Raw genomic sequence first — 25822 nt, forward strand, 5'->3', positions numbered from 1 at the left:
CTGTATAATGCAACTTCATTTCATAAGGGGTTTAGTTGAAATAGCATAATTTAATCATTGCATGTCACTTAGAATATTACGTTAATGTAAATGTTCCTTTGCATAGTGTATGTTTAATGTCTTCTTCATTTAAAGGTGCGTCTTGTTGTCTTGTGTTTACATGATGTGAACAGTCCCGGTGATGTTTGTGTTTTCCTCCGTGTAACCTCGTCCTATAGCAGTTGTCCCAGTGAGTTCTTTGGGTATGATTTTTGCCTGACCTTTGACCCTCTTTGTTGTGATGCGTTCGATGTCTAGTGTGAAGCTCTTTGAATTCCCTTGTCGTTGAAATGTGCAGTGTATATAAACAGCCTTGATGATTCTTCTGCATCTCAGATTGAATTAAAGGCTGCCTTCTATTTGAATATTCATGTTACATACTATCACTTTAACATGCAGTTTTTACAAACACACACTTTAAAATGTTTTCATAACTTTTCAGAAAGAAAATGAGCTCGAGAAAAAACTAAAATAGACAATATATTTAATAATAAAAATGAACCCCAGGTGATAAACACCTTTCCAACAATGCACTACTGAGTAAGCCTTAATGAATCCAAGGCTGCTGGGGGGCATTTTCATTTGGACCCATCTACTCAACATCTTTTATTAAAGCAACAACCAAAACACACGTTCAACAAGAGTTTTTTTGTCATATGATTTACAAAATGTCAAACTAACTGTGGATAGGCAGGGACCTCTTATGCTAAGCTATAGGCTAACCATTTAATTCAGATAGACATGTAGAGGCCGCTGTGAAGGAGGGACAAGGTGAAGCCTACAGGTAAGAAGTTGTATTTTTAATTTATAGTTTTGATGTGTTTTAGAACCGCTTTCTGTAAATGCAATACCACAGCACAGAGATACACAATAAATCAATCAAAGACACACACACACACGCACACACACAGACACAGACACACACACACACACACACACACACACACACACACACACACACACACACACAGACACACACACGCGCACGCACGCACGCACACGCACGCACACACACACACACACAGACATACACACACACACACAGACAGACACACACACACACACACACACAGACATACACACACACACACACACACACACAGACAGACACACACACACGCACGCACGCACGCACACGCACGCACACACACACACACACAGACATACACACACACACACAGACAGACACACACACACACACACACACACACAGACATACACACACACACACACAGACAGACACACACACACACACACTTGAACACAGACACACACAAAGTCTCCTCAGTCCTGTTACATCAGACTTTTTGAATCATTTTGATTTAAAGACTAACTTTAAAATAAGATCATCATGGGAGAACTTTACTTTGAAGGGTTAATTATTACTTTGTGATCGATATGTGACGTCAGGGTCTTTACGAAGATGATTTGATGACCTATATATGACGTCAGAGGGAGTCCTTCCTCAGCGTCAGAGTCCTGATGATGAAGAGGAGACTCTCGCGATACTTTAACTTTCTCTCTCTCACCTCTCTCTCCCTTTCTCTCTCTCTCTCTCGCCCTCCCTCTCTCTCTTTCTCTCTCTCTCTCTCTCTTTCTCTCTCGCCCTCCCTCTCTCTCTCTCTTTCTCGATCTCTCTCTCTCCTGTAAAGATGGCGGTGAGCAGCATCCGAGGCCGGCCGAGCAGGAGCGCACGGATGAGAGGTGACGCACACACATTTCTGTTCTTTGAAACTTTAGAAACGGCATGTGTGTGTGTGCGGGCGTGTGTGTCTCTTCCTTTACATTGTGTTTACGTGTGTGTGCTGTCAGGTCGGAATGAGAGCGGAGAGGAAGCTGTCCCTCTGGATCTAAACAGAGGTAAGCATCACTTTAACTCTGTGTGTGTGTGTGTGTGTGTGTGTGTGTGTGTGTGTGTGTGTGTGTGTGTGTGTGTGTGTGTGTGTGCGCGCATGTGCGTGTGCGTGCGCCTCTCTCTCTCTCTGTGTTGATCTGTTTGTTTTTATCTGTTTTTCAAATGAAACTTGGACACCTGATGTCAGTCACCTCCGCCATGAAGCCTGTTTCACTCAGGTTTTTAAATTGTGCAGTTTGATTTAATGATTCAGGGTTGAGGGTCAAATGGACCAGATATGGTTGGAGCAACTCTTAACCTGTTCTACACTGCTTCAATGAATGTTCAAAAAACAATCTTAATACCACCCCCAATGTCTAAATATTAAAATAGATGATCTGGATTTCCTTCATACAAGGCCCAAGGGGCAATAACAGTGCACAGTAGATCCCAGAAAACAAAACTAAAATATACCTCAGATGTCACATTCCTCCAAAACACTGAGAAAAACATTTTAACATCGACCCCTCAGATGAATTATTATTATTTATTATTAATTCAATCAAAAACAGAACGCCTTTTCTTTGCTCGTGAAATCATTCATGACTTGTAGTTATCGATCAAGAAGGAACCTGCAGTGATGAAAAATGAAGCAGAGTGCAAAATCCTGCAGTTCCTCGAGTGTCCACTAGAGGCTGGCTGCAGAAGCACAGGAAGTCACATACACACGTTTTTTTACAGCAGAGATTAAAGAGCTCTTTGTAAAGGTGCATCGGTTTTATTAAAACAGTTCATGTTTGTGAACAACTGAAGAGAAGACGTTAGACCCAGTGAGTTCCAGCGCTGCGGGTACAGTCGATGGTGGGTACCAGTATTTACCCGTCTGTGTTTAATGTGGTCGTTGTTTCTGTTTGACACTCGTCAGGACGCTCACTGTGTGTAAAGTGAACATCGCTCTGTTAATGTGAAACATGTCACTCTGATTTAAAACGTCTCTGTTTGACATTCCTCTGCTTGGTTTCAGATCCTGCAGAAAATCTGCTTGAAATCCTTCAAAACGTGGTGAAGCAGAAAGAAGTGTCCAACATGAGGAAGCTGGGACACCTCAACAACTTAGTGAAGGTGTGTGTGAACGCCGGGAGAGTAAACGGGCGCTTACTTTGAGGAGTGATGTTCCTGTGTTTAAGGAGTGAGTGCACCTCTGAGAGCTGCAGCTGTAGACGGTATAAAGAGCAGACCGAAGAACACCTCGCCTCAAGTGAAGCTAAATAAAACATTCAGAGCTCCCCTGGGTGATTGGCGGCAGAATAGGTCATAAACCCCGCCCAGATACATTTGAAGTCATCATCAAGCCTAATTTTTCTGTGAAGTTTCTTTTTGATTATTTGATGCGTCAGAGCTCAACACTGACCGACATCTTTTTCTGCAGCTCTGGTTCCTGAAGTAAATTTCCCCGTTCAAATCCTTTCATTGACATTTCACAAAATCCTTATATCAAGAGAGTGAAGCCTGTAACCATGACAACCAGCTAACCCAATACTCGTGACTGTAAAACATTTGATTTGGCGCAAAAAAAAGGCGTTTTAAAACTGAGAAAAAGTTGAAGGTACAAGACTGTGTGCATCATTTTTCTTCCAGAATCAAAGAACAACACATCCCAGAATCCTTTGCCAATTATACCTCTTCTTCTTAAGTGTAACTTTAGTTTTGTTATCATGTGTATACTGTTAATACAAGTGTTGTACTGTCTTGTAGTTTGTGTTGTTGAATATATAAACTGCAGTGTGTATTTGTGTGTATTTGTGTGTATTTGTGTCCTCTCAGCTCCTCTGCAGCGTGGGTCACTCAGAGAAGAAACTCGGCTTCACACATGAGGAGATCATCGTCTGGTCAGTGTGTGGACGTGTTAATGCTGCTCATTTCTTCTGCTGCAGTGTTCTTAATCGTGCTCTAATTAAATCCTTCCTCTCCTCAGTCTCCGGCTGGCGTTGTTGAATGAGGCCAAAGAGGTTCGGGCGGCAGGACTACGAGCTCTGCGTCACCTGATCAGGGACAGCGGTGTGCTAGAGAAGGTGCTGAGGCTGCAGGTGGACTACCTGATCGCCAGGTGAGAGAGACCTCCACTGTTTTCTAGCCGGCCCAAAATGCAGTGCGCGAACAAAGGTGAGATCCTGAGTTTGTCAAAAATACCCAGAGGTCTTACCGAGTCTGCATCAGACCGGTCTCCCTTGCGTACTGTTTCCCACAATGCAAAGCGCCATGTCAGAGATGGAAATGAGGGAACATGTCGTGGCCGTCATGTCAAATTCCTTGTGTGTGTGTAAGCATACCTGTCCAATAAATCTGATTCTGATTCTGATCTCTAAACTTCAGCAGTCGGCCGCTCATCAACATATAAGCTGACGTGTCTGAGACAGATTGTTTGTGTGTCTCTCAGCGTGCTCGAGTCAAAATGAAAACTTAAGACATCTTCTCTCGAACTTTGTAAACACACATTACTGTTTCAGTCAGTTAGTATGTTTTTGTCAACGATAATAATCCGGCTCACCTGGTCCAGAACCAGGACGACCCCAGCTCCATCCACAGTGATGTTGTGTTTGTGTAGTGACTGTAGATCCTCTGCTCTGACCGTCCTCTTGAATCCGTCTCAGGTGTATCGATATTCAGCAGAGCAACGAGGTGGAAAGAACTCAGGCGGTCAGACTGGCACGCAAGGTGAGATCTGCTTCTGATGGTTATTATTACACGTAGAAACATCACTTAGCATGAACGCACTGCCTCTTCATTAATGTACAATAACTCTGCTGATAAAAAGATTACAGACCAGTACATTAAAGATGGCAACACAGTAGACGAGTCCTAATTGGGCGTGGCTGATCTGACTGACAGGCGGGCGTGTTGTAGCTGTTGGTCTGGAGGCCTAAGGCCCGCCTCTTTTCAGCTCTTTGCCTGTCGTTAGGTTGACTGACAGTTTGTGTAAAACAGCATTTTCAACATGGCGACCGCCATCATTGGGCTTCAAAATTGTGCTTCAGAAACCAACGGGCGACATAACTGATACTACATCCATATTTTATACAGTTTACAAACTGGCTGTGTGTGTGTGTGTGTGTGTGTGTGTGTGTGTGTGTGTGTGTGTGTGTGTGTGTGTGTGTGTGTGTGTGTGTGTGTGTGTGTGTGTGTGTGTGTGTGTGTGTGTGTGTGTGTGTGTGTGTGTGTGTGTGTGTTGCGTCCGCACACAGATGATCAGTGTGAACGCTCAGCTCTTCCCCTCCTCTCTCACCAATGCCCTAATCGCCGTGGGCAACGACGGGCTTCATGAACGAGACAGGATGGTGCGAGTCTGCATCGCCATTCTCTGTGAGCTGTGTGAGTACACACACACACACACACACACACACACACACACACACACAGGGTGATGTCAGCGGTGTCACAGTCTGTGTGGCCTCTTTATTCTGAAGCCTTAAAGAACCCCGTTGTGGTGGCCCAGCGGGGAGGGCTCAGCACCATCCTGAGGAGCGTGACCGCCTGTCAGCTGATCCGGATCAACGAGGCCCTGATCACCACCGTCCTGCACCTCCTCAACCACCCACACACCCGCCGCTATGTGCGCGCTGACGTCGAGCTCGAGGTACAGACCATACACTCCAGAATCCTCTCTCACTCTGCGTTTTCTCTTGTTTGATATAAAACATGACTCTGTGCTCTTTCAGCAAATCCTGGCCCCGTACACCGACTTCCACTACAGACACAGTCCTGACTCTGCGCTGCTCAAGTGAGTCCTCACAGACTGATAAACATGAAACATCAAAAGGGTTCTCATTATGTTCAACGCTAATACCGTAAAATCTGGAATATAAGTCACACCTGGATGTGAGTCTCAGTCTGGTTTTTTAACAAAGGTTCAAACTGTCTTCCTGATGGTTTCCATTAAAGTCTACATCGATCAGTCTGTGTGCTGCTGTGTCTCTTTAAGTACCGCCTGTCACCACCAGGTGGAGTTTGTAATCCTGCTAGCTAAATTCAGACCCACAGCCCTCCACTTCAGCCCTTCAGACCCACAGTCTCTGCCCCCCTCCTCTCACTCTCTAACTAAGGAGTCTTTTCAATCAAACCTGCGTTCATGTGAAGGTTTTAAAAGTGTGTCTTACATTCCTGATTTTACGGTATTTGTAATATTCAGGGTGTTCATTAATCGTCTTTTATCTGTCATCATCAGGGAGGACAGACAGGCTCATTTCACGGCCAGTAAAATGTCGATAGTCGCCTCGTTTCGCTCGTGGTCAGGTAAATACTGCCAACAACACTCATCCTGTTTTTTATGAATCTACTTCTCCTCTAAGGATTACAGTGAAAATACATGTCACACACTGACACTGACCTCCAGTAGCCTGCCATGTTTTCTGTGACGTACAGCGGTCTAAATATCCACGCTGTGAATGAAATGATAAGTGATGGTAACATCTGACCCCCTGCTGAGCGGCCACACATTTGTAGTAAGCGACACTTTTGCCCTGATTTCTGCAGCGTTTTCCTCGATACACACACACACACTAGGTACGAGACAATACATTTAGTGAGCGGTTCAATACGCACCTCGGTTCTTTGGTCACGATTCTCAGCTGCCTCTCCTCACCGCTCGCCAGTTTAAAGTAATGTGTGTAATCTGACACCGGCGTTGTGAACGAGGGGTTTCCTCATCCCATTGCATGGACTCACAGGCACACACAACCAGAGGCGATTCAGAGAAAAAGACTTTTGACTGAAATTCACAAGCGCATTTTGAACCGTGGATGCCGTACCGAATGTTTGTGTCTCCTACAGGTAATAACCACACACCTACACATCGCCTTTTTACCCCGTTTATCTCTGATAGTCTCGTTAACCCTCGCATTTGTTTGTTACCTGCAGAGAAATATTGCTGTGCTGTAAACTCAGACCCTGTTCTCTGTGTGTGTGTGTGTGTGTGTGTGTGTGTGTGTGTGTGTGTGTGTGTGTGTGTGTGTGTGTGTGTGTGTGTGTGTGTGTGTGTGTGTGTGTGTGTGTGTGTGTGTGTGTGTGTGTGTGTGTGTGTGTGTGTGTGTGTGTGTGTGTGTGTGTGTGTGTGTCTCTGTACCCGCAGGCATCATTAACCTGTGTAAGTCAGGCAGCTCTGGACTCCAGTCTCTGATTGGTTTACTGTGTATACCAAATATGGACGTGAGGGTAGGTCATGATGTTACAGTGGAGTTGTTTTTTCTTTGTTAAAGGACACAACAACCTTTCACACAGCAGCTGAACGCTCTGAGCTTCAAAGATCAGGGGTTTTAATGCGACCACATTTTATAGTTCAGAATAACTATGGTAATACCTGTCTGATACCATGGCAACTGAAATAGACGTCCTAGACTCCTAATATTGGCACTACCAAACTTCCCAGAGAAGGCAAACAGGAGGCTGAACCAAAGCAGCAACCTCCGGTGTTGAAAAATGAAGCCGATGCTGAAGTGTAAAATCCTGCAGTTCCTCGAGTGTCCACTAGAGGCTGGCTGCAGGAACACAGGAAGTCACATACACACCCATTCTAAAAAGTCTGTTTTTACAGCAGAGATTAACATGTTTACAGCCTGGTTCAAAAAAACAAACAGGTCTGATTAGCTCATGTCTCGATCGACACACACTGTACGGGGGGGTGAATGTTTTGATGACTCATCAGTTTTGATTTGATGAAGGATAAGAGTTATTCACAATAAGGCGTGTAGCTGACCTGATTGACAAGTGGGCGCGGTGTAACGGTTTGTCAAGAGGTTTAAAACCCGCCTCAGCTCCAGCTCTCAGTCTGTCGTTAGGTTGACTGAAAGTTAGACTGAGACAGGATTTCAATCATGGAGACCGCCATCGATGGGACTCCAGCGCCCCCTGCAGGAACAGACGGGTGACCTCACTCGGCTTTATCCTTTAACATTTACAGTTTATGGCTGAACCTGAGGGAGTTTGGAATAAAATAAACCCCAATTAAATGAATAATAATGATTGAACTTGCCTTTTTGGAGAGAAATAAACAGATAGCCCGTCAGTCACTTTAAATGTTTCTGTCTGAATCAGAATGAATGCAGCGCCGCTCTCAGCTGTGACCAATCGTCTTCATCTCAACTTTGATCTAATGTTGAGATGATAGCCGTCATGATTGTTGCTGTAGTTTATTTTCCTGGTTTTTAGTTTATTTCTACATTTCTGTTACCTGCATGTTAAAACACCTCCCTCCCCTGGTGTGTGACCTTCCTGTCTCTCCCCTTCAGAAAGCTCTGTTAGAGGTTTTCTATGAAATCTTCCATCTCATCAAACCCGCCATGACTGCAGACTTTAAAGAAGCTCTTCTCAGCGTAGGTGAGTATGATGACATCACTCTGATCAGCTCCTTATATGGACTTGAGGTGCATCTGTTAAATCTCTGACCTGTTCAGACCCGAGCAGGTTTCAGGACAGCTGGAGGCTTTCTGATGGATTTGTGGCTTCAGAGGCGAAAACACTTCTCCCCCATCGATCCTGCTCGAGGTAAAAACTGAGGGCCTGATTCACAAAAGGATCGCACGGCTTCAGTGTTCACTAAACCTGTGAAAACGAGTCAAAGAGACGCCGTCTAATGCACAAAACACACATATATAATGGTTAAGTGCAACCTGCGCTGCAGAGCAAACAGCGTGATGCTTTTTAAAAGGGCCTGATTCACAAAATGATCGTGTGGCACCTCTGTGTGCCTTCAAAATAAAAGCTCCATAAATAAGACTTTTATAACCAGGAGTTACATCAGTGACACTGGAGCCTTTTTTACATCATCACATCATCACATCATCACATCATCACATCATCACATCACACATCATCACATGCGCTGAAAGAAAAGTCTCTTTAAGAAGTTTATTTTGTTGTTTCAGGCCCGACCTGATGGATAACTACCTCGCTCTGGTTCTCTCTGCGTTCATCCACAGCGGACTGTTAGAGGTACGACCTCACAACACTGTGTGTGTTTCTCTCTGTCAGTGTGTGTGTGTGTGTGTTTCTCTCTGTCAGTGTGTGTGTGTGTGTGTTTCAGTGTGTGTGTGTGTGTGTGTGTGTGTGTGTGTGTGTGTGTGTGTGTGTGTGTGTGTGTGTGTGTGTGTGTGTGTGCGCGTGTGTTTCTCTCTATTAGTGTGTGTGTGTGTGTTTCATTATGTTTGTGCGTGTGTGTGTGTGTGTGTGTGTGTGTGTGTGTGTGTTTAACACCTGTGTGTGTGTGTGTGTGTGTGTGTGTGTGTGTGTGTGTGTGTTTCATTGTGTATGTGTGTGTCTGTGTGTGTGTGTGTGTGTTTCATTATGTGTGTGTGTGTGTGTGTGTTTCATTATGTGTGTGTGTGTGTTTCATTGTGTGTGTGTGTGTGTGTGTGTGTGTTTCATTATGTGTGTGTGTGTGTGTGTTTCATTATGTGTGTGTGTGTGTGTGTGTTTCATTATGTGTGTGTGTGTGTGTGTGTGTGTGTTTCATTATGTGTGTGTGTGTGTGTGTGTGTTTCATTATGTGTGTGTGTGTGTGTGTTTCATTATGTATTGGTACAACAATTTTTCCCATTTGTCCAACCTGCATGTCATTCGGGACATACCCAGCATCCACTGCAGCTCTGGATGCACCAACTGCTGCGTTCATTTTGTCGGCAAGACATTATGTGTGTGTGTGTGTGTGTGTTTCACTGTGTGTGTGTTTCTCTCTGCAGGGATTAATCGAGGTGATCACCAGCAGCGATGAGGTCTTGTCAGTCTGCTCCACCATCCTGCTGGGAGAACTTCTCCACATGGTACGTCCCTCCTCTCGTTAGAGCTCGACATTCCTTTAATCAAATCATTTTAATAATCCGTCCGTCCTCTTGTAGGCGAACGCCCTCCTCCCTCACAGCCACAGCCACCACCTGCACTGTTTACCCTCCCTCATCAACATGGCCGCCTCCTTTGACATCACACCTGAGAAGAGACTGTGAGTACCTGACCCCGGTCACGCTTCACATGTTTACAGAACACGCTGAGTGTAAACAAGAGGTGGACCTGAACACTCCACTCTGCTATTTAAAGGCGTTTTCACACCTCTAGATCAATTGCTCTGGTCTGAATCATCGATCAGTTTCTTCCATTGTTGCATAATTACCTCAGGTTCTGTCTGTGTTCACACGGGGACGTTTACAAGCGGAATGAAATTTGTGATGCTCGAGGAAAATGCTCTCTGATTGGTCGGAATTCGTTGAGCTTAAACTCCCTGAAATAAATGAAAACTAGTCGACTGATGTGTGTCTTATCATATTACATAATGTCGATCATCAAACGGTTATTATCCGGGCACTGAAACCGATGTTTTCCATTTCAGACGCGCGACAGCGGCCGTGAACCACCTGAAGTGTTTCCATGAGAAGAAGAAGAGAGGAGTCACACCTGACAGTCTCTACCTGGACCACATCCTCCGAACATCAGGAGCGTCACACTGCTGTCGAGATCAGCACGTCAAAGCCCACAGAGACATCTTTGTCATCAAGGTGAAAATATGTGCGCTTCAGTCCGTCTACTGGATCTTTGAACGTGGCGTTTGGACGGCTGACCCGCCGAGCTGGCGCACACGACGAGCCTCTAAACGTGACGCGAATGTGCTGTGTGTGTGTGTGTGTGTGCTTGTCGTGCAGGACTCTGACGACTCCCTGATGACCCACCTGAGAGACAGTCACATCCTGAACCACAAAGACCACCTGGACTGGAACTGGTCCCTGATAGGAACCGTTTTAAAGGTACAGAGGATCCTCTCTGCTGTCTCCATTCTCCTACACAAACCAACCAACCAGGAGCGCGTTTGAACGGAGTCAGGATGGATTCTGTTTGAGTTCATCTGTCCCCAGAGTCAGAACCAAACACGGAGAAGCAGCGTTCAGTTTCTATGCTCCCTATATCTGGAACAAACTCCCAGAAAGCTGCAGGTCTGCTGAAACTCTCAGCTCCTTTAAATGGAGGTTGAAGACTCACCTGTTTACAGCTGCCTTTCATTAAACAGCTTTTATAAGATTTTATATTTTTACTTTATTTATTTCAATTCATTTCATTTGAATTATTTTTATTTGACCATATTTTCAGATTTAATAATTTCAGTGATTTTTAAATGTTCTATTTTAATGTTTCTTTTCTTTCCTCTGTCGTGATGCTTTTTGATGTCTTGTGTGAAGCACTTTGAATTGCCTTGTTGTTGAAATGTGCGACATAAATAAACTTGCCTCGCCTTGCTTGTGTTTCTCACCTGTTTTTTTTTTTGTTTTTTTTAAATCGTCTCTGAAGTGGCCGAGCGTTAGTTTACGGAGCCATAAAGACGAACAAATTCACAAGTAAGAATCTTTTTCCTCTCATCTTCCGATTGCTCTTATCTTGAGTTTTGCAGCCCGTCACACTACCTGACTCAATGTGTGTGTTTTATTTTCTGCAGGTTTGTGCAGCGTCTCCTGCTCTTCTACAAGCCCAGCAGTCAGCAGTACAGCAGCCTGCAGCTGGAGCACCCCAAGGCCCGACAGCTGACTGTGGTGGGCTGTCAGTTTGTGGACTTCCTGCTGCTCTCTGAGGAGGTAACAGTAACTTGTAGTTCTGTGTTAGTTCGTCGGAGGAGGAGGTGTTGGAGTAAATGTGTCATCCTGTAACCCCCCCCCCCCCCCCCCCCCCCCCTTCTCCGCCCTCTGGATGTTAGGAGGGTCAGGTGTACCTGGAGGACCTGGTGAAGGACATCGCTCAGTGTCTGTTCTCTACTCAGTTTCACCCCGAGCGCGGGCTGTCAGGCAGCAGGCTGCTCACCACGCTCGGCCAGCACTACTTCCTGTTCCTGGGCTCGCTGTCGGCCCACACACACGGAGTCAGGATGCTGGAGAAGTGCAGCGTCTTCCAGAGGTCAGAGTCTTAACGTAAATCTCTTTTCATTACGTCTACACAAAGTTGCAATAAATCAGAATAAATACTGCAGCAGCTGTGGAGGGTTTTTGCTCAGTCCACATCTTTTGTCCTTTCACTGAGCGTGTCTGCAGCAGCGCTCGCTCCAGGTGACGATGATCGCCATCAGACTGTTGTTCCCCTGAAAGCTCTCACCTCAACTCTCAGATGAAACTAGTGCAGATACTCGCTCCTCCACTAGTCAAACAAACTGGACACCTCCGTGCATTTTGGCTGTGTCCACCAATCCATAACTTCTGGAAAGAAATCATCATCACTCTATCCTGACTCCTTGGCCACAACATTCCACTCTTGGCAATCTGGATGAACTTAACACAAACGAAATCCTAAACTCAAAAGAAATCCTAATACCCCTACTGTCGCCAAGAAAACAATACTGCTAAACTGGAAAAGTAGGAAAAAGATCAGCACATCACAATGGTTAGACCTCCTTACACAACAGATATCAATGGAACAACAATCAGCCACACTCAAAAACCAACTCACAGAATTCAACAAAATATACGCCACAATTCTCACCACTATTTTGATGCCGGTGAGTCAGCAGAACCAGGCAGGTAAACGAGGAGGAGAGAGGAAATTAGCACAATAATTTGAATATAATTTACAAACAGTCTGTATTTGGCAATCATCATGTTAGCACCCATACAAAGTGAAAAACAAAACAAAAACAAACAACACCAAAAATGGTCACCATGTGTACAACCTATCCCACCAGTTTTATTTGACATATTTTTGTTACTATACTGTCCACCATGTTTTTCTTTGTCCTGTTTGCTCATTTACTTATTTTAGTCCCTCTTTCTAATTCATTCATTTTATTTACTGACCCTTTTCCTTTTGTTTTGTTTGTTTGTTTGTTTTTCTCTAAATCTGCTTGCAAAACTGTATCGTACCACAGTTCCCCTCTTGTTTGTATCTCTTTTTTCTATTGTGTGAGTGTGTGCATGCACGTTTTGGTGAATAAAAATGTATTAAAAATAAAAAAAGCTGGACTTTGATGGTGAAGCATGCTTTGGCACTATACGGGTTGCCATGTGCAAGCGCGCTTTGAAACATGTTTGAGCCTCTGAGTGACACATAATCACTTTATTGAGGTTAAAACTTGTGCAGACAGACAGACCGGGCTGACAGCGGACACATTAAGATCTGCTCACCCCGACATCCTCCAGCTGCATCAGTCTCACAGGGTTCTCTCTCTCTCTGTTTCTTCTTATGCCTCTCTGTCAGTTTGTTGAGCGTGTGCAGTCTGAAGAATCAGGAGCACCTGCTGAAGCTGACCGTCTCCACGCTGGACTACAGCACAGACGGTCTGTCTCGGGTCATCCTGTCCAAAGTCCTCACTGCTGCCAACGATGTAAGACTCACAGTTTGTGCTTTTATTCCTTCATACAGCGGCAAAGAAAAGTCTGTTGATTAAAATACAGAGTTATAGTTTGCATCCTGACTGGAAAAGCCGTCAGACTCCAGATAACTGAAGGTGTCGTATAAATCAGTGTTAGTAACTCTCAGCCTCTGATCTCTTCCTCACTCGTCTGAACTGATGACAGACCTGCAGGCTGTACGCCACCAAGCACCTGCGCGTCCTCCTGCGGGCAGGCGTGGAGTTCTTCAGTAACTGGGGCATGGAGCTCCTGGTCACTCAGCTCTACGACAGGAATAAGACCGTTTCCATGGAGGCGCTGGACATCCTGGACGAAGCCTGTGAGGACAAGGTGAGGGGGGAGGAAGAAACACAGGAAGTAGAAATACATCTGATGATTTAATGTAAAAAAAAAAATAAAAAAAAAGGATATCAGCTCCATGCGTGCTCTTCTTCAGGCCAACCTTCACGCTCTGACAGAGATGAGACCGGCTCTGTCTCACCTGGGGGACAAAGGTGTGCTGCTGCTGCTCAGGTGAGGAAACACACATCTGTCTGACTGGATGATTTTATGAAGTTCATGTGTGGAACTGTTCCACCTCTGATCCAGTAAATCTCTGTTTCCTGAACATGAAGTTCAGCTCAGTTCAGATCTTTATTGTCCCTTGAAGGGAAATTTGATTTGCAGCAGTGGACACAAAAACACAACAGATAAACAGACACAGTGCAATACAACCTGATGAAATACAACCAAGAAATATAAAACTCACTGATCGTTAACAAGTGTCACTCAAATAGTATAAATAAATAAATATAATAAATATAAAGTGCAATAGCTCTGCTTGAAAGTGCAGTCAAGGATTTAAAGAAGATAAAGAGCATTAATTGCACGAGGAACATATGAAAATGTATATCTGTTTGCCTGTACCTCCGACCTGAGGGAAGAAGAACAAATTCCTCTAAGAGAGGACGGTCAGAGCTGGACAAGATAGACTTTGCTTTCCTAACAACTTGTCTGTTCCAGATATCTGACAATGAAAGCTGCTGAGCGCCAATTATTCAGAGGCTTTGTGGAGATTTTATTGTTGAAGCGGATCTAAAGCCCTTTGAATTATTGGGACTGAAGCATCCTTTGTGTTTCTGCAGGTTTCTTTCCATCCCAAAGGGCTTCTCGTACCTCAGTGAGAGAGGATACATCTCTGCAGAGATGGAGAGATGGCAGAAGGTGCATTAACAGCAGCACACATCTTTCTGTCTCAGCTGTTTTCACACATACACTCCTGAAAATATCTAGAACATTTCAGGCCGACTGCCTCTGAAATCTTCCTGAGTTGTTATTTCACACCTCAAAGCGGGAGACTTTCACTTTTTTTATTTAGAGGTACTAAAGAAATCGAGTTAGAGAGAGAGAGAGTGGGGAATGACATGCGAGAAAGGAGAAACAAACATGCAGCTCACCCCGAAAGTCTTGGGGAGTGTTGTGCATGTGTGAAAGCACCATGAAGAGAACATGTAGCAGCTCTGCTCCTGTGTGTGTCCCTGCAGGAGTTTAACCTGAAGTATGTGGACCTGATCGAGGAGCAGCTCAACGAGGCTCTCACCACCTACAGAAAACCTGTCAACGGAGAGCAATACGTACGCCGCAGCAACCAGAGGTCATGACCCTGCAGTGTGGATTCTGTCTGTCAGAGTTTAAAACAAAGTCAAATAGAAGCCCGGTGTTCACGATGCAGCAGCTTCAGTCCTGAAGTTTAGTCACCAGAAAAGCCTTGATCTCAGTTTGTAACTTCTGGATAAAGAAGCACAAAGTCCAGTGTTCCCTGCAGACTTAAAGGAGCAATCTCTGACCCCTAGTGGTTAAAATGGGTACTTCAGTCCAGATTCTAAACATTGCAGCGAGCTGTCCCCCCCTCCCCCCCCCCTCTACAGTCGATGCTCACGCAGGTCACCATGTGGTGGACACTGTAGCTTCAGTGTTTATCCAGCTCTGCATCGGTCTGTAAACCTTTCTGTGTTCTAACCTCTCTCCATTTTTCAAAATCATCTCCAATATTGATCCTAGTTTGAGCACGTTTCTGCTCGTGGAGCTTATTAGAAACATGCAGAGGCTTTTTAGGTCGGGTACAATCACTTCTATCTGAACCACTTCTCTTGCCCGCTTCCATCGCTGCAACACCTGTTGACCTGATAACTGCTCTCATATCTGGCACACCGAGGGGCGTCCAAAACGGCCGTGTGGGGGGGGGGGGTGCCTTAAAACCGCCTACCTTCTCTGGTCCAAACAAATCCAGACCATTCAGGAGCAGAATCTAAAGTTAGAAGGAGGACATACTGGCTGCTACATTGTTGTCAGAGAAGCCAGCACTTCAACATGTTTCCTTAATGTCTGATCAGATAGTAAGATCACTTTATCATTTCACTCACTACACAGCTCACTGATTGGACCTTTAAATGATCGTACAGCTGTTATTGACGGCCCCAACAGAAAGAAAAACATTTACAGAGATTAAATAATAAATCCTTTACCTGTTATCGGTCTGTATGTCTGGTGCAGCAGGTCACAGAGGCCACATGTGTATCTGCCTGTACACCTGTACGGTCAGCTGGTTCATGATAAGACCGGCTGCCAGCTCCTTCAGGCTCAGGTGAGTTTACCTGTTGGTTAAAACACAGCTGCAGACCGGACTCTGAGCAGCACTTACTTTTATTATCTTTAGATAATATTTAAATACTTATTTGAATCTTTAGTCAACAACAACTCAAAACATTTTGGGTCGATTAAAGGTCATTTTTGCTCTGATCTGAGGTCTTCTCTCCTCGTCCTCGTGCAGAACGTCGTCCCTGATTTGAGCTTCACCGTTCGCTCTCCTGTCCTGGACCGATGGGAGGGGATCAGGCAGCTGAAGGCAGCTCTCTGGGCCCTGGTCTGCACATTTATTCTGTTCTGCTTGTACAATCTCAGACTGTCAGTCCAGTTAATCCGGTCCTGAAGCCCCCCCCCCCTGGTGTCTGTTCCTGCAGGGACACATCGGCTCGTCTTCCTGGGGTCTGAACCTGCTGCAGGAGGAGGGGGTGATCCCAGACATCGTGGATCTGGCTCACAGCTGTGAGGTTCTGTCCATCAGAGGGTACGACCCCCGACATGAGTCATTTACTTCATTGATTATGTCATTCTGAATATTCGGTGAGCAGCATGTTGTGGATTTACAAACAGGTCAATGATTGTGTGTCTTCAGGACGTGTCTGTACGTGTTGGGTCTCCTCAGTCGGACTCATCAGGGCTGTGACTCTTTGAAGCAGCAGGGTTGGGACTCTGTGAGACACAGCAAGAGGACTCTTTGGCCCGTGGTCCCGGAGGAGCTCGAGCCTCACATTCGACCGAGCCCTGAATCCAGGACCTTCACCGAGTCCACGAGAAACTCAGCACAGCCCAGTAAGACCAGAGCGTCCAGTAAAGTCATAGTTTAGGTTTCTTTTAAAGCCTTGTAGTAAAGCGCCTGTGTGTGTGTGTGTGTGTGTGTGTGTGTGTGTGCGTGCGTGTGTGTGTGTGTGTGTGTGCGCGCAGGTGTGTGTGTGCTGGATGCTGATAGGCTCCAGAGTTCTGACATCGCAGAAGACTCCTCCCCCTCTCTATATACCTGTCCAGAACTGATGAAGAAACTGACCCCCCTCACCACGCTGGCCTCCTGCAGCCACCTCCTGCACTCTCTGTCCCTCCCCAGGAAGAAGCCCACCCACCCTGAGGACAGCACCCCAGACCCTAAAGGAGAGCCTGGGGGGGGGCAGGGACTCAAAGAGAAGGAAGAGGAGTTCTCTGTTCGCAGCAACAACCACCTGTCCTCGTGTTGCGAGGGGGACCAGGGGAGCAGCCATAGCCTTGAAGAGGAGGAGGTGAACAGGGAGGGGGAGGTGAACGGGGAGGAGGAGGTGAACGGGGAGGGGGAGGTGAACGGGGAGGGAGAGGTGAACGGGGAAGAGGAGGTGAGCAGGTTCGGGGAAAACCATCAGAGGGGGACACGCAGCTATGAGCGTTTGGCTGAAGACGGACCCACTGGAGGGGGCGGAGTTCCGTTGAAGAGCCGGAGCCAGAGCTTCAACACAGACTCCACCACCAGTGGTATCAGCTCCATGAGCTCCAGTCCTACCAGGGAGGCCCTGCATCCCCCCACAGAGACCAGAAAGACCCCCCTGCCTTACTCGACCCGTCTCTCCATCCCCAAGTCCTGCTCTGTCTTCCTGGTCCCTCCTGGCTCCGCCCACACGCTGCCACGGCGCGCTCAGTCCTTCAGGTCCCCGTCGGTGAGCAGCGCTCTGAGCAGCTTGGCGGACTGCAGTCTGTTCTGCAGCGCTTCCAGCTGCTGCACCACCCCCCAGGACGCTCTGGGTTACACCACCCTGAGAAGGCTGCAGCACCAACGCATCCAGCCCTGCGTGTCCCACAGCGAGGCCCGGGCATCCCCAGCCAAGGAGATCCTGTTCACCGACACCATCACCATGAAGTCTGGAAGTCTGGACTCCAGACGCACAGCTCAGAGGTGAGGATCCTCAGGTTTGAAACATCCATGAAAATAGAAGAATGAGACTCAGAGACTAGCTGGGGATCAGCGCCTCAGTCTGCTGTAGGTTGAAATTGACTGAAGTGTTTTTTTAATCAGTTTAATTGACTAAATTGGGCTCATGCAATAATAATGACAAACAGGCCAGTCACACAGTTAGCTGTGAGCAGGACTCATGATGACTACATCCTGTCAGTCTCTGTCTGCCTTCAGGTTCCTGAAGGCTCTGAGTTTTGCGTCTCTGGACAAAGAAGACCTGCTGAGTCCCATTAACCAGAACTTTCTGCAGAACCCGTCCTCGGTCCGCTCCATGGTCTCCTCTGGATCCTTCAGCTCCTCTGAGGGGTTTATGGGCCTCGCTCTGCCCGTCAACATCAACAACATGCTCCATGTGGGGACTACTTTATAACAAGATAAAAAAAAAAAAGAACTTATTTTTTCTTCTTTTCCTTCTCTGACGTGTTCAGTCAACTCACACAGACTTTTGTCTCGATTCAGATCAAAGACGCTCCGTATTTCCAGAAGAGGCTTAGTCCTCCGTCTGAGGAGCACTCTGCTGGATTCTTCTCTGGAGGAGGATCTGATGGTGAGGTAGCTTTAGCATCCAGTTAGCTTTGCTGTGTTTCCTGAGGTACCTTTAGCATCCTGTTAGCTGTACTGTTTTCTCAAGTAGCTTTAGCATCCTGTTAGCTGTGCTCATGGTTTCCTGATGTAGCTTTAGCATCCTGTTAGCTGTGCTGTGTTTCCTGATGTAGCTTTAGCATCCTGTTAGCTGTGCTCATGGTTTCCTGATGTAGCTTTAGCATCCTGTTAGCTGTGCTGTGTTTCCTGATGTAGCTTTAGCATCCTGTTAGCTATGCTATATGTTCTCAGGTAGCTTTAGCATCCTGTTAGCTGTGCTCGTGGTTTCCTGATGTAGCTTTAGCATCCTGTTAGCTGTGCTGTGTTTCCTGATGTAGCTTTAGCATCCTGTTAGCTATGCTATATGTTCTCAGGTAGCTTTAGCATCCTGTTTACTCTAATGTTTGTCCTCAGGTCTCAGCGATGGAAGTCAACCAGCGAGGCTCCGCTCACAGCTCAGCATCACAGAGCTGCTGAACCGGGTTGATCAGAACCAGATCCTGGCCTCGGAGGAGACCGGTCTGCAGGATCACAACCAGAACAACTGTCTGTACTGTTCTGGACTGACTGTGATGGAGTCCAACTCTGAGGACAGGGACACAGGTGGGACAAAGTATTGAAGGAGTCAAATGTCATTAACCTTCATTTAAATCTTTTAAAGGCTCATTTGTGTAATGGAGGTGTGGTTATAGAAATATCTCAGGGTTTGCTGAGGCTGTGGAGGAGGGGCCCAATGTGAGATCTGTTCATGGGGCCCAGATAAATCCTGAAGACGCTCCTGACTGAATATATAACGCATAGATTATTGAGCTGCTCACTGGCGCCTTTGTGGTACTAATTAATTGTCCTTGTTATCGTCTTCTTCAGAGCCCACAGACGCCCCGCTGTGTCCGGAGAGGCTAGGTCCAGCTTCCTCTCAGCAGCTGGAGGTCCTGGTCCAAACCGATCCGTCAGGAGGGTCAGGGTGCAGTGACTCTGTGTCTCGGGGGTCAGCGGGGAGCCAACACAGCACGGAGATGGTTTTAGGTGGGTGCCTATCACAGAAGTTGTGAGAGCAGAGCCACAAGTGTGTGTACACCAACTTCAGGGCCTTTGTGACTGCACAAACTGGCAGACAGCATCTGGAATCACCATGGCAACGGCAGGCATGCCTGTTTGACGTGTCCTCCCCCTCCTATCACCAGAGATATGAACGAGAGAAACGTTGGCAGGAAACATGTGCAGACCTCCAGCTGACAGGGAAGATTTGTCATGATTTAGCTGCTAGCATTTTTGACTGCGCTTGTATTTGAGGTGTGCATATGAGACCACTGAAATACACATCTAAAACATCTGTGGGAGGACACATTCTGTGTGAATCCCCCGTCCTGAATTTAACTCAAGCAAGTGTAAGTGCATAAATCGTGAGCTTTGCTTGTGAGTCATAAATGATTCAGTCGTGCAGAGTGAGCAGACATTTTTACAATTGCACGGTGTATTTGCAGCCTCAGAGAGTTATATTCTTCTTCACATGTCTGCATTTTCAAACTTAACATTTTCAGTTACTGTGTCATCGTGTCAGTTATTGGTTGTTGTCGCTGAACCTCCATATCTCCAGTCTCACACCGCTTCATCGTCTGTTTGAACTCTGACAGGTGTGAAGCTGATCGCAGAGGACGCTCCTGCAGGTCGGGTTCTCCTGAGGAAAGAGGTTCTCCGTCTGATCATCAAACTCAGCTCATCTGTGGGGACAAAGAACCACGAGACCAGCCTGCTGGCGTGAGCCTAAAGACATTTAATAACCTTAATAAACTGCTTTTAAACGGTACAGAGTACCGTCCAGCCTGTCCAGCCTGTCCAGCCTGTCCTGATGTGTCGTTTAATGTGTTTACTGTCCAGGATAAAGGAGAAGTTTCCGTCTGCATTTGATGACGTCTGTCTGTACTCTGAGGTTTCCTTCCTGCTGGCTCGCTGCTCGTTCCGTCTGACATCACGCCGCTTCATTCAGGAGCTCTTCCAAGATGTTCCCTTCACACCGGTAATGATTTTATGGGTTCAACAGGAAACAGCTGATTACAAATTTGAGTATCGAGAGGACCGGTGAAGGGCCGAGAGAACCTTTAAATGACCCGTTTATTGCTCGTTTCTCACTGATAACAAATGAGCGTGTTTAAATGAATCACTCCTGACTGAAGTCACCTGCTGTTAATCTATCTGTGCATTGTGTCTGTGTGTCTCAGCTGTATGAGGAGGCAGAGAGCGTCCTGTCAACATCTCCAAGGAGACCCTCGTCTCCACACTCTGACGCCTGACTCCCCCTGAATGCACCACGGACTCCCCTGGACTCACCGGCTGGAGACCCCACACCTCCATCATCCCTCAGTCTGTGTCTGAAATCGTACTCAATGTATACTGCTTTAGAGCCTCGCACTGGACTGTTCATAGTATATTAATAATAGTCAGAGTCTTATTTACAGACTTTATTTACAGAGCTTTTATTTTGAAGGCACACAGAGGGGGAATTGTTTTGCTGATCACTGGAAAGTTTGAGCGTCAGGTCTCTTATAAATACTGCGGCGCAGTTACCACCAACTCGCAGCAGACGCTCGTTTTTCACTTTAATTTAAAGGGTAATTTACCAGGGTTGGTAATTTTCTCCAGATCCACTTTTTCAGATTTTGTTTGAAATTGTCTTTAGGTCCTGACAGACATTAATAACTCATGTGCTCTGAAAAAGGAACAAAGTAAATCCTTCTTCTGTATCAGTTGTAAGCCTGTAAAAACTTGTCTGCCACGAGGTACCAATCTGATGAACCAATCAGACGCCTCCATGTCTCCCTGCTCGCCCTTGCATGCACGAGCACTCACTCAAAGCACGAGCTGAGCTCCGCTTCGGGAGCAACGTCGCTCGTTCATGTAAGCGAGGGGCGTGGCTTTTTTGAATGCTACTTTCAAAATCATGCTAGTTTTCGAAAATTACCAACTCTACCTTTAACGTGGCTGTTAGCGCCGCTTTTTGTGAGTTAGACGCTTTTTACAATGAGGCTGATTTGCATATGAAGGGGGCAGTTTTTACCCCAAGTGACTGTTAACGACTGAGCCTCACGGACGGACGCACAGAGACGCTGTTTGCTCTGCAGCGCAGTAAGCGGTGCATTTAACCCTTTGTGTGTGATTTTAGTGAATTACACTGACTCATTTGCACAGGTTTAGCAGACGCAGCAAAAGCCACACGACCCTTTTGTGAATCAGCCTCTGAGTTTTTATAAAGCATCACACTATTTGGCTGCAGCGGAGCCGACAGACACTCTACATTTAAACAAACATGCACACCAAGTAGATTGACAAGTAGCAAAAAACATTTAAATCTAGATGTCTCTGTGAATTTCTCGTGTGACACATTTCTCTGCAGTGTGTAATATGTGCAGGTAGAAGTGCTTTTTAGAAGGAGAGCTTACTTTGATCGTGGAGAACCCGGTTTTTGGACCGCCCCCCTCCCGCCCGCAGTAACAGTGAAAGTGCTCGTTCCTGCGATCTATGCGTTGCTCCCCATGCTGCCCTCCATACTGCGTTATGTAGAGTAAGATGTAAAGACTAAAGGGTTTGTAATAAAGTCTAACATCTGTAATTTATTAATAATAATAACTTTTGTTAATTTATCTCACAGGGATCTAACTCACAGGTTCAGGTATCAGAGTCTTGTTAATGATCGGAGGTTTGCACATGACAGGGCGATAAAAGTAGAAAAGTCGGACAATCTTCGCTCTTCTTCTTCTTCATGAACGTAATTGAAGCAATATTTAAAGGCACGGACTGACAGCAGAGGACTCCGCTCCTCTGACACGATAGCAATAATGATGTTTTTGTGATGAATGTTTGACTTGAATACTCAAACGTACGTTAGATATGAAGTGTTATTTATACTGATCAATGCTACACACTGCCTGCATGTACTCACTTTTTAAAATATCGTTGAAACTTTAAGGCACAGGAACAGTCCACGGTCGTTATGAGTTCCAGATTTGTGAGGAGACGTTCACAATCACCCGCTCACACATGTCCATGGGGTCCGATCACACAGAGATTGAAAAGCGCTGGAGCGTATCTGCGGAGAAAACAGCGGGGAGCGCCTGTGGAGCGGGGCTCCGTGCATACGGGCGACCAAATAAAATAGGTGGGAAAAAATGGAATAGAGCAAACCTTTGCTTTGCTCCGAGACGAGGAGGGGAAATGTCATGAAAAGCGGAGGTAAAGCCTCCTTTTTTTAAAGATTTATTTTTGGGCTTTTTGTGCCTTTACTGAAGAGATAGGCCGGTGGATAGAGTCAGAAATCAGGGAGAGAGAGAGTGGAATGACATGAGGGAAAGGAGCCAGAAACTCCATACATGGGGCGCACACGCCAACCACCGTGCCACCCGCGCCCCGCCTCCTACTTGATTTGATTGGCTGCTTCAACCTAAAGTGGAACTGAAGCGTGCTGCAACTCCACGTCTTGAGCTGAGGTGTCGGAAAATGTTTTCACTTAAAGCGCACCCAAAAAAACAGCTACAAAAAACGTGACGTGCAGAGAAGAGCGCCCTGCAAGCGTTCTGTACCCGAGGAAAACAAAGGTTCTGCTGGCGACGCTTTTCTAGCGACGCGTCTCCGTGTGACCGGGCCCTTACTTTACGTATCCACGCTGAGGGGTAATCATTCTTAAATTTGACAGATTAGAGGTCCACAGGTAATCCTTATCCTGCTCAAATTGGGCTTCATGGTGCGTTCCATTTACCTCAGATGTGAGGTCACACCCGAGTTGACTCCGTTTCCTGTTGGTATAAAGTTGGAAAAGCAACATGGCCGCCTTGAAGCAGGAGGACCTTTGTTGTGTTAGCTAACAGCAGAAGATAACGACACACTGCGTTGATAGTCTGCACGTTAAAGCAACATGACAACATGTCCACTACAGAACCTGAACGATTCTGTCGGTTTGATCGATTGAATTACACAGAAACGAGACTTAGGAAACGTTTTCAAATGGAACGCACTTTAACCCTTCATTCACCGGACGTCTGACACATCGTACAGACGAGTGTAGCACAAAACGACAGACTGCTCATTTGGATCTACTGTTAACGATTTGTAACACCTTCATGACTGCAGGAGCGAAATAATAAACGCTGAGAAAGGCTCGAGGACTATGACAGGGAGACAAAGTTAACAATCCAGCAAAAGAAAAATTAATTAAGGGAGCTAATTAGTTTGCTCTAAAAACAGCTGATTCATCAGTTTAAACACAAGCTAAGATTAAAACAAAAGTCGTGAATTCAACACAGCAGCAAAATGATGCATTCATCAGATGTACTAATTTTAATTTTAACAAAACTTTGCACAAAGAACTCAAACATATCAAACTGTGAATCGCTCTTGAGGATCACGAGGAGACTAAAGGTCTTTCTGGACAAGAAGGCTGAGGTCCTTGTTGAACACTGTGTGCCATATTAACTTTAACAAGTCACTTTATTCAGTCTGAGACCGAACTGTATCAGAGCACACTCAGAGACAGGGTTAGCATGGTTAGCACGGTTAGCACAATTAGCATTGTTAGCTTGCTTCTCCTTGTCTGTTTTCATATTCTTGTAGCGATGTTTCATGACCACTCAAACCTCAGTTTGTGCTTTGGACTGAACTTTATAATGAAATGTAACCTTCTTCTGTTTTGATGACGTAGCTTCTTTGAATAAAAATTTGAACTGAAATAATGTAAATGTGCAATTTAAGGAGAGACCTCCTGCCTTTGGTATTTAACATTTCACAACATGCAACATGCAACATGTAGCCTACTCTGTTCTGTAGAGACTTTAACGACCGAAGAGGTCTGAAATAAAGAGGAACTAAATGAAAACATGTGTCTGTCTACATTTCTACGATGGCCAACAAGGGCGACCGACCTGCAACAGCCGAAACGACTTCATTAAGAAAAACACAACAGGCGAGGGGACTTTATATTCTGACCTCCCGACGGTCCAAAACCTTAAGACCCAGCACCGCCCTGTCAGAAACCCAGCCTCAGCTCTCTCCTCCCCGCTGTCAGAGTCCAGGTGAGACTCGCCTTAAATCGTCTAGTTGCTGTGATTTTAGCGTTACTGTCGTGTAAATGTGCAGTTTTTCCCCCTCCGATGCTGGCTACACAAAAGATGAATTTTAGACCCATTTTGAGTAGCGTGGCCCTAATCTGTCCAAATAATCTCTAAGTGTGTTGTGTCAATGCGATTATTTTACCGCTCCTGATCGAGCAAACAATCATGTTTGAGCCGCCTCCGATGGAAAACCTGCAGCAGCCAATGAGAGCGAGCGGACTGGGATGTTTCACTTTAACAGCTCACGAACATGGCGGTGGACATAAACACAACTGAGCCTCGAGCTGAGACAGATATTGAAGAAGAACTATGGCGACAACACGAGTGTCTTTATAAAGTCTCATGAAGACAAACCACACAACCAGCTGACCACGTCCATCGTCCTCCATGTTAGTTTTTCTCCTGAAGTCAGAGTGAGTTTCTTTGAGATCTGTGATTTCTGTGCTCAGGTCTGTGGTCTCCCACATTTTTGAATTGGTTGCAACCCTAAACAATAAATTCACCTCCTTGTCTCCCTTACTCTCACCTGTCAATAATAATCTGTTCCACGGAGCGCCCCCTACAGGCCTGTAGCGCTTCCTTTAAGGACTTGCAGCTTTCGTCTGAATGCAGATGTTTTCTCAATATGTATCTTTCTGATTTAGCATCGTTTATGGATTTTCAGCAGGTTTGATGTTCATACGGTTTGAAGCACTTTCTTTTTTTTTGCAGCTCGTCGTATTTGTCTCAGACTTTATAGCATCTGCTTTTAAACATCTATGGTTCGTAAAATCTGCTGAACGTTTTTCTTTGTTTGTTTTTTCTGCCGTTGTAGGTCGGTTGCCCTTGTCGGCTACCGTACGTTTCCCCTCTGTTAAAACATTGTGATCTGAAATGTTGATGAGATCAGAACGAACAATTTACATCACATCAATGCAGAGAACAAAAATACAGACAGAGCTGTGAGAAGAGAGCTGAATCTGAAACACACATACACAAACACACACACACACACGGATCGACCTTCAGACTGTCCTCATTCATCTCTAACACACACACACACACACACACACACACACACACACACACACACACACACACACACACACACACACACACACACACACAGTTAAAACATCTGCTGTTCCCCCAGAGGCCACTAGAGGGCGCACATGAGGAGGCATGTCCCTGCATTCAGAGAGAGACACCCTGGAGCAGAGAAGAACCTGATCCTGTTCATCAAATCCTCTGAATATCTCTGCGCATACAGACCACATCAGACAGAATTAACAACTTTTAAATTAATATGACTTTACTCGTTGCCATGGTTATTTATCTGATCTGATGTAGATGT

The 25822-nt window shown here is 45.8% G+C and overlaps 2 protein-coding genes across 6 annotated transcripts in view; one reads left to right on the forward strand and one right to left on the reverse strand.

Moving 5' to 3' along the window:
• The window catches only part of dennd1a (DENN/MADD domain containing 1A), a 168485-nt gene that overhangs the window by 8553 nt on the left and 134110 nt on the right, over positions 1-25822 (reverse strand). The window lies entirely within an intron of this gene.
• On the forward strand, positions 1597-24209 carry LOC132992139 (rapamycin-insensitive companion of mTOR-like). 3 transcript variants are annotated; one of them, XR_009676300.1, is made up of 39 exons: positions 1654-1743; positions 1852-1899; positions 2898-2995; positions 3698-3762; positions 3849-3980; positions 4525-4588; positions 5116-5242; positions 5338-5507; positions 5590-5651; positions 6096-6163; positions 6999-7081; positions 8155-8242; positions 8320-8410; positions 8791-8857; positions 9604-9684; positions 9760-9860; positions 10245-10410; positions 10555-10656; positions 11195-11241; positions 11340-11475; positions 11595-11791; positions 13082-13208; positions 13402-13566; positions 13673-13749; positions 14361-14439; positions 14760-14869; positions 15769-15859; positions 16046-16138; positions 16236-16342; positions 16451-16647; positions 16780-17749; positions 17984-18161; positions 18269-18356; positions 18806-18994; positions 19259-19417; positions 20026-20149; positions 20270-20408; positions 20611-21847; positions 21956-24209. XR_009676300.1 is itself a non-coding variant. In XM_061061291.1 (38 exons), the coding sequence occupies exons 1-38, from the start codon at positions 1692-1694 to the stop codon at positions 20680-20682; spliced, it is 5010 nt and encodes a 1669-aa protein (XP_060917274.1). In that variant the 5' UTR covers positions 1597-1691; the 3' UTR covers positions 20683-24209. The 3 variants fall into 3 exon arrangements, 2 of the variants coding, with proteins under 2 accessions (XP_060917274.1, XP_060917275.1); XM_061061291.1 differs by having other exon boundaries at positions 1597-1743; positions 20611-24209; XM_061061292.1 differs by having other exon boundaries at positions 1597-1743; positions 15772-15859; positions 20611-24209.

This window comes from Labrus mixtus, chromosome 17 (assembly GCF_963584025.1).
Source record: "Labrus mixtus chromosome 17, fLabMix1.1, whole genome shotgun sequence".
In the NCBI taxonomy this organism is placed as follows: Eukaryota; Metazoa; Chordata; class Actinopteri; order Labriformes; family Labridae; genus Labrus; species Labrus mixtus.

Excerpts from the sequence above, each read along its gene's own strand:
- LOC132992139 (XM_061061291.1), top strand. The coding sequence starts at position 1,692 with ATGGCGGTGAGCAGCATCCGAGGCCGGCCGAGCAGGAGCGCACGGATG. Across the intron at positions 1,900-2,897 it reads CCCTCTGGATCTAAACAGAG|ATCCTGCAGAAAATCTGCTT; the intron begins GTAAGCATCACT and ends GCTTGGTTTCAG. Across the intron at positions 10,657-11,194 it reads TGATAGGAACCGTTTTAAAG|TGGCCGAGCGTTAGTTTACG; the intron begins GTACAGAGGATC and ends TCGTCTCTGAAG.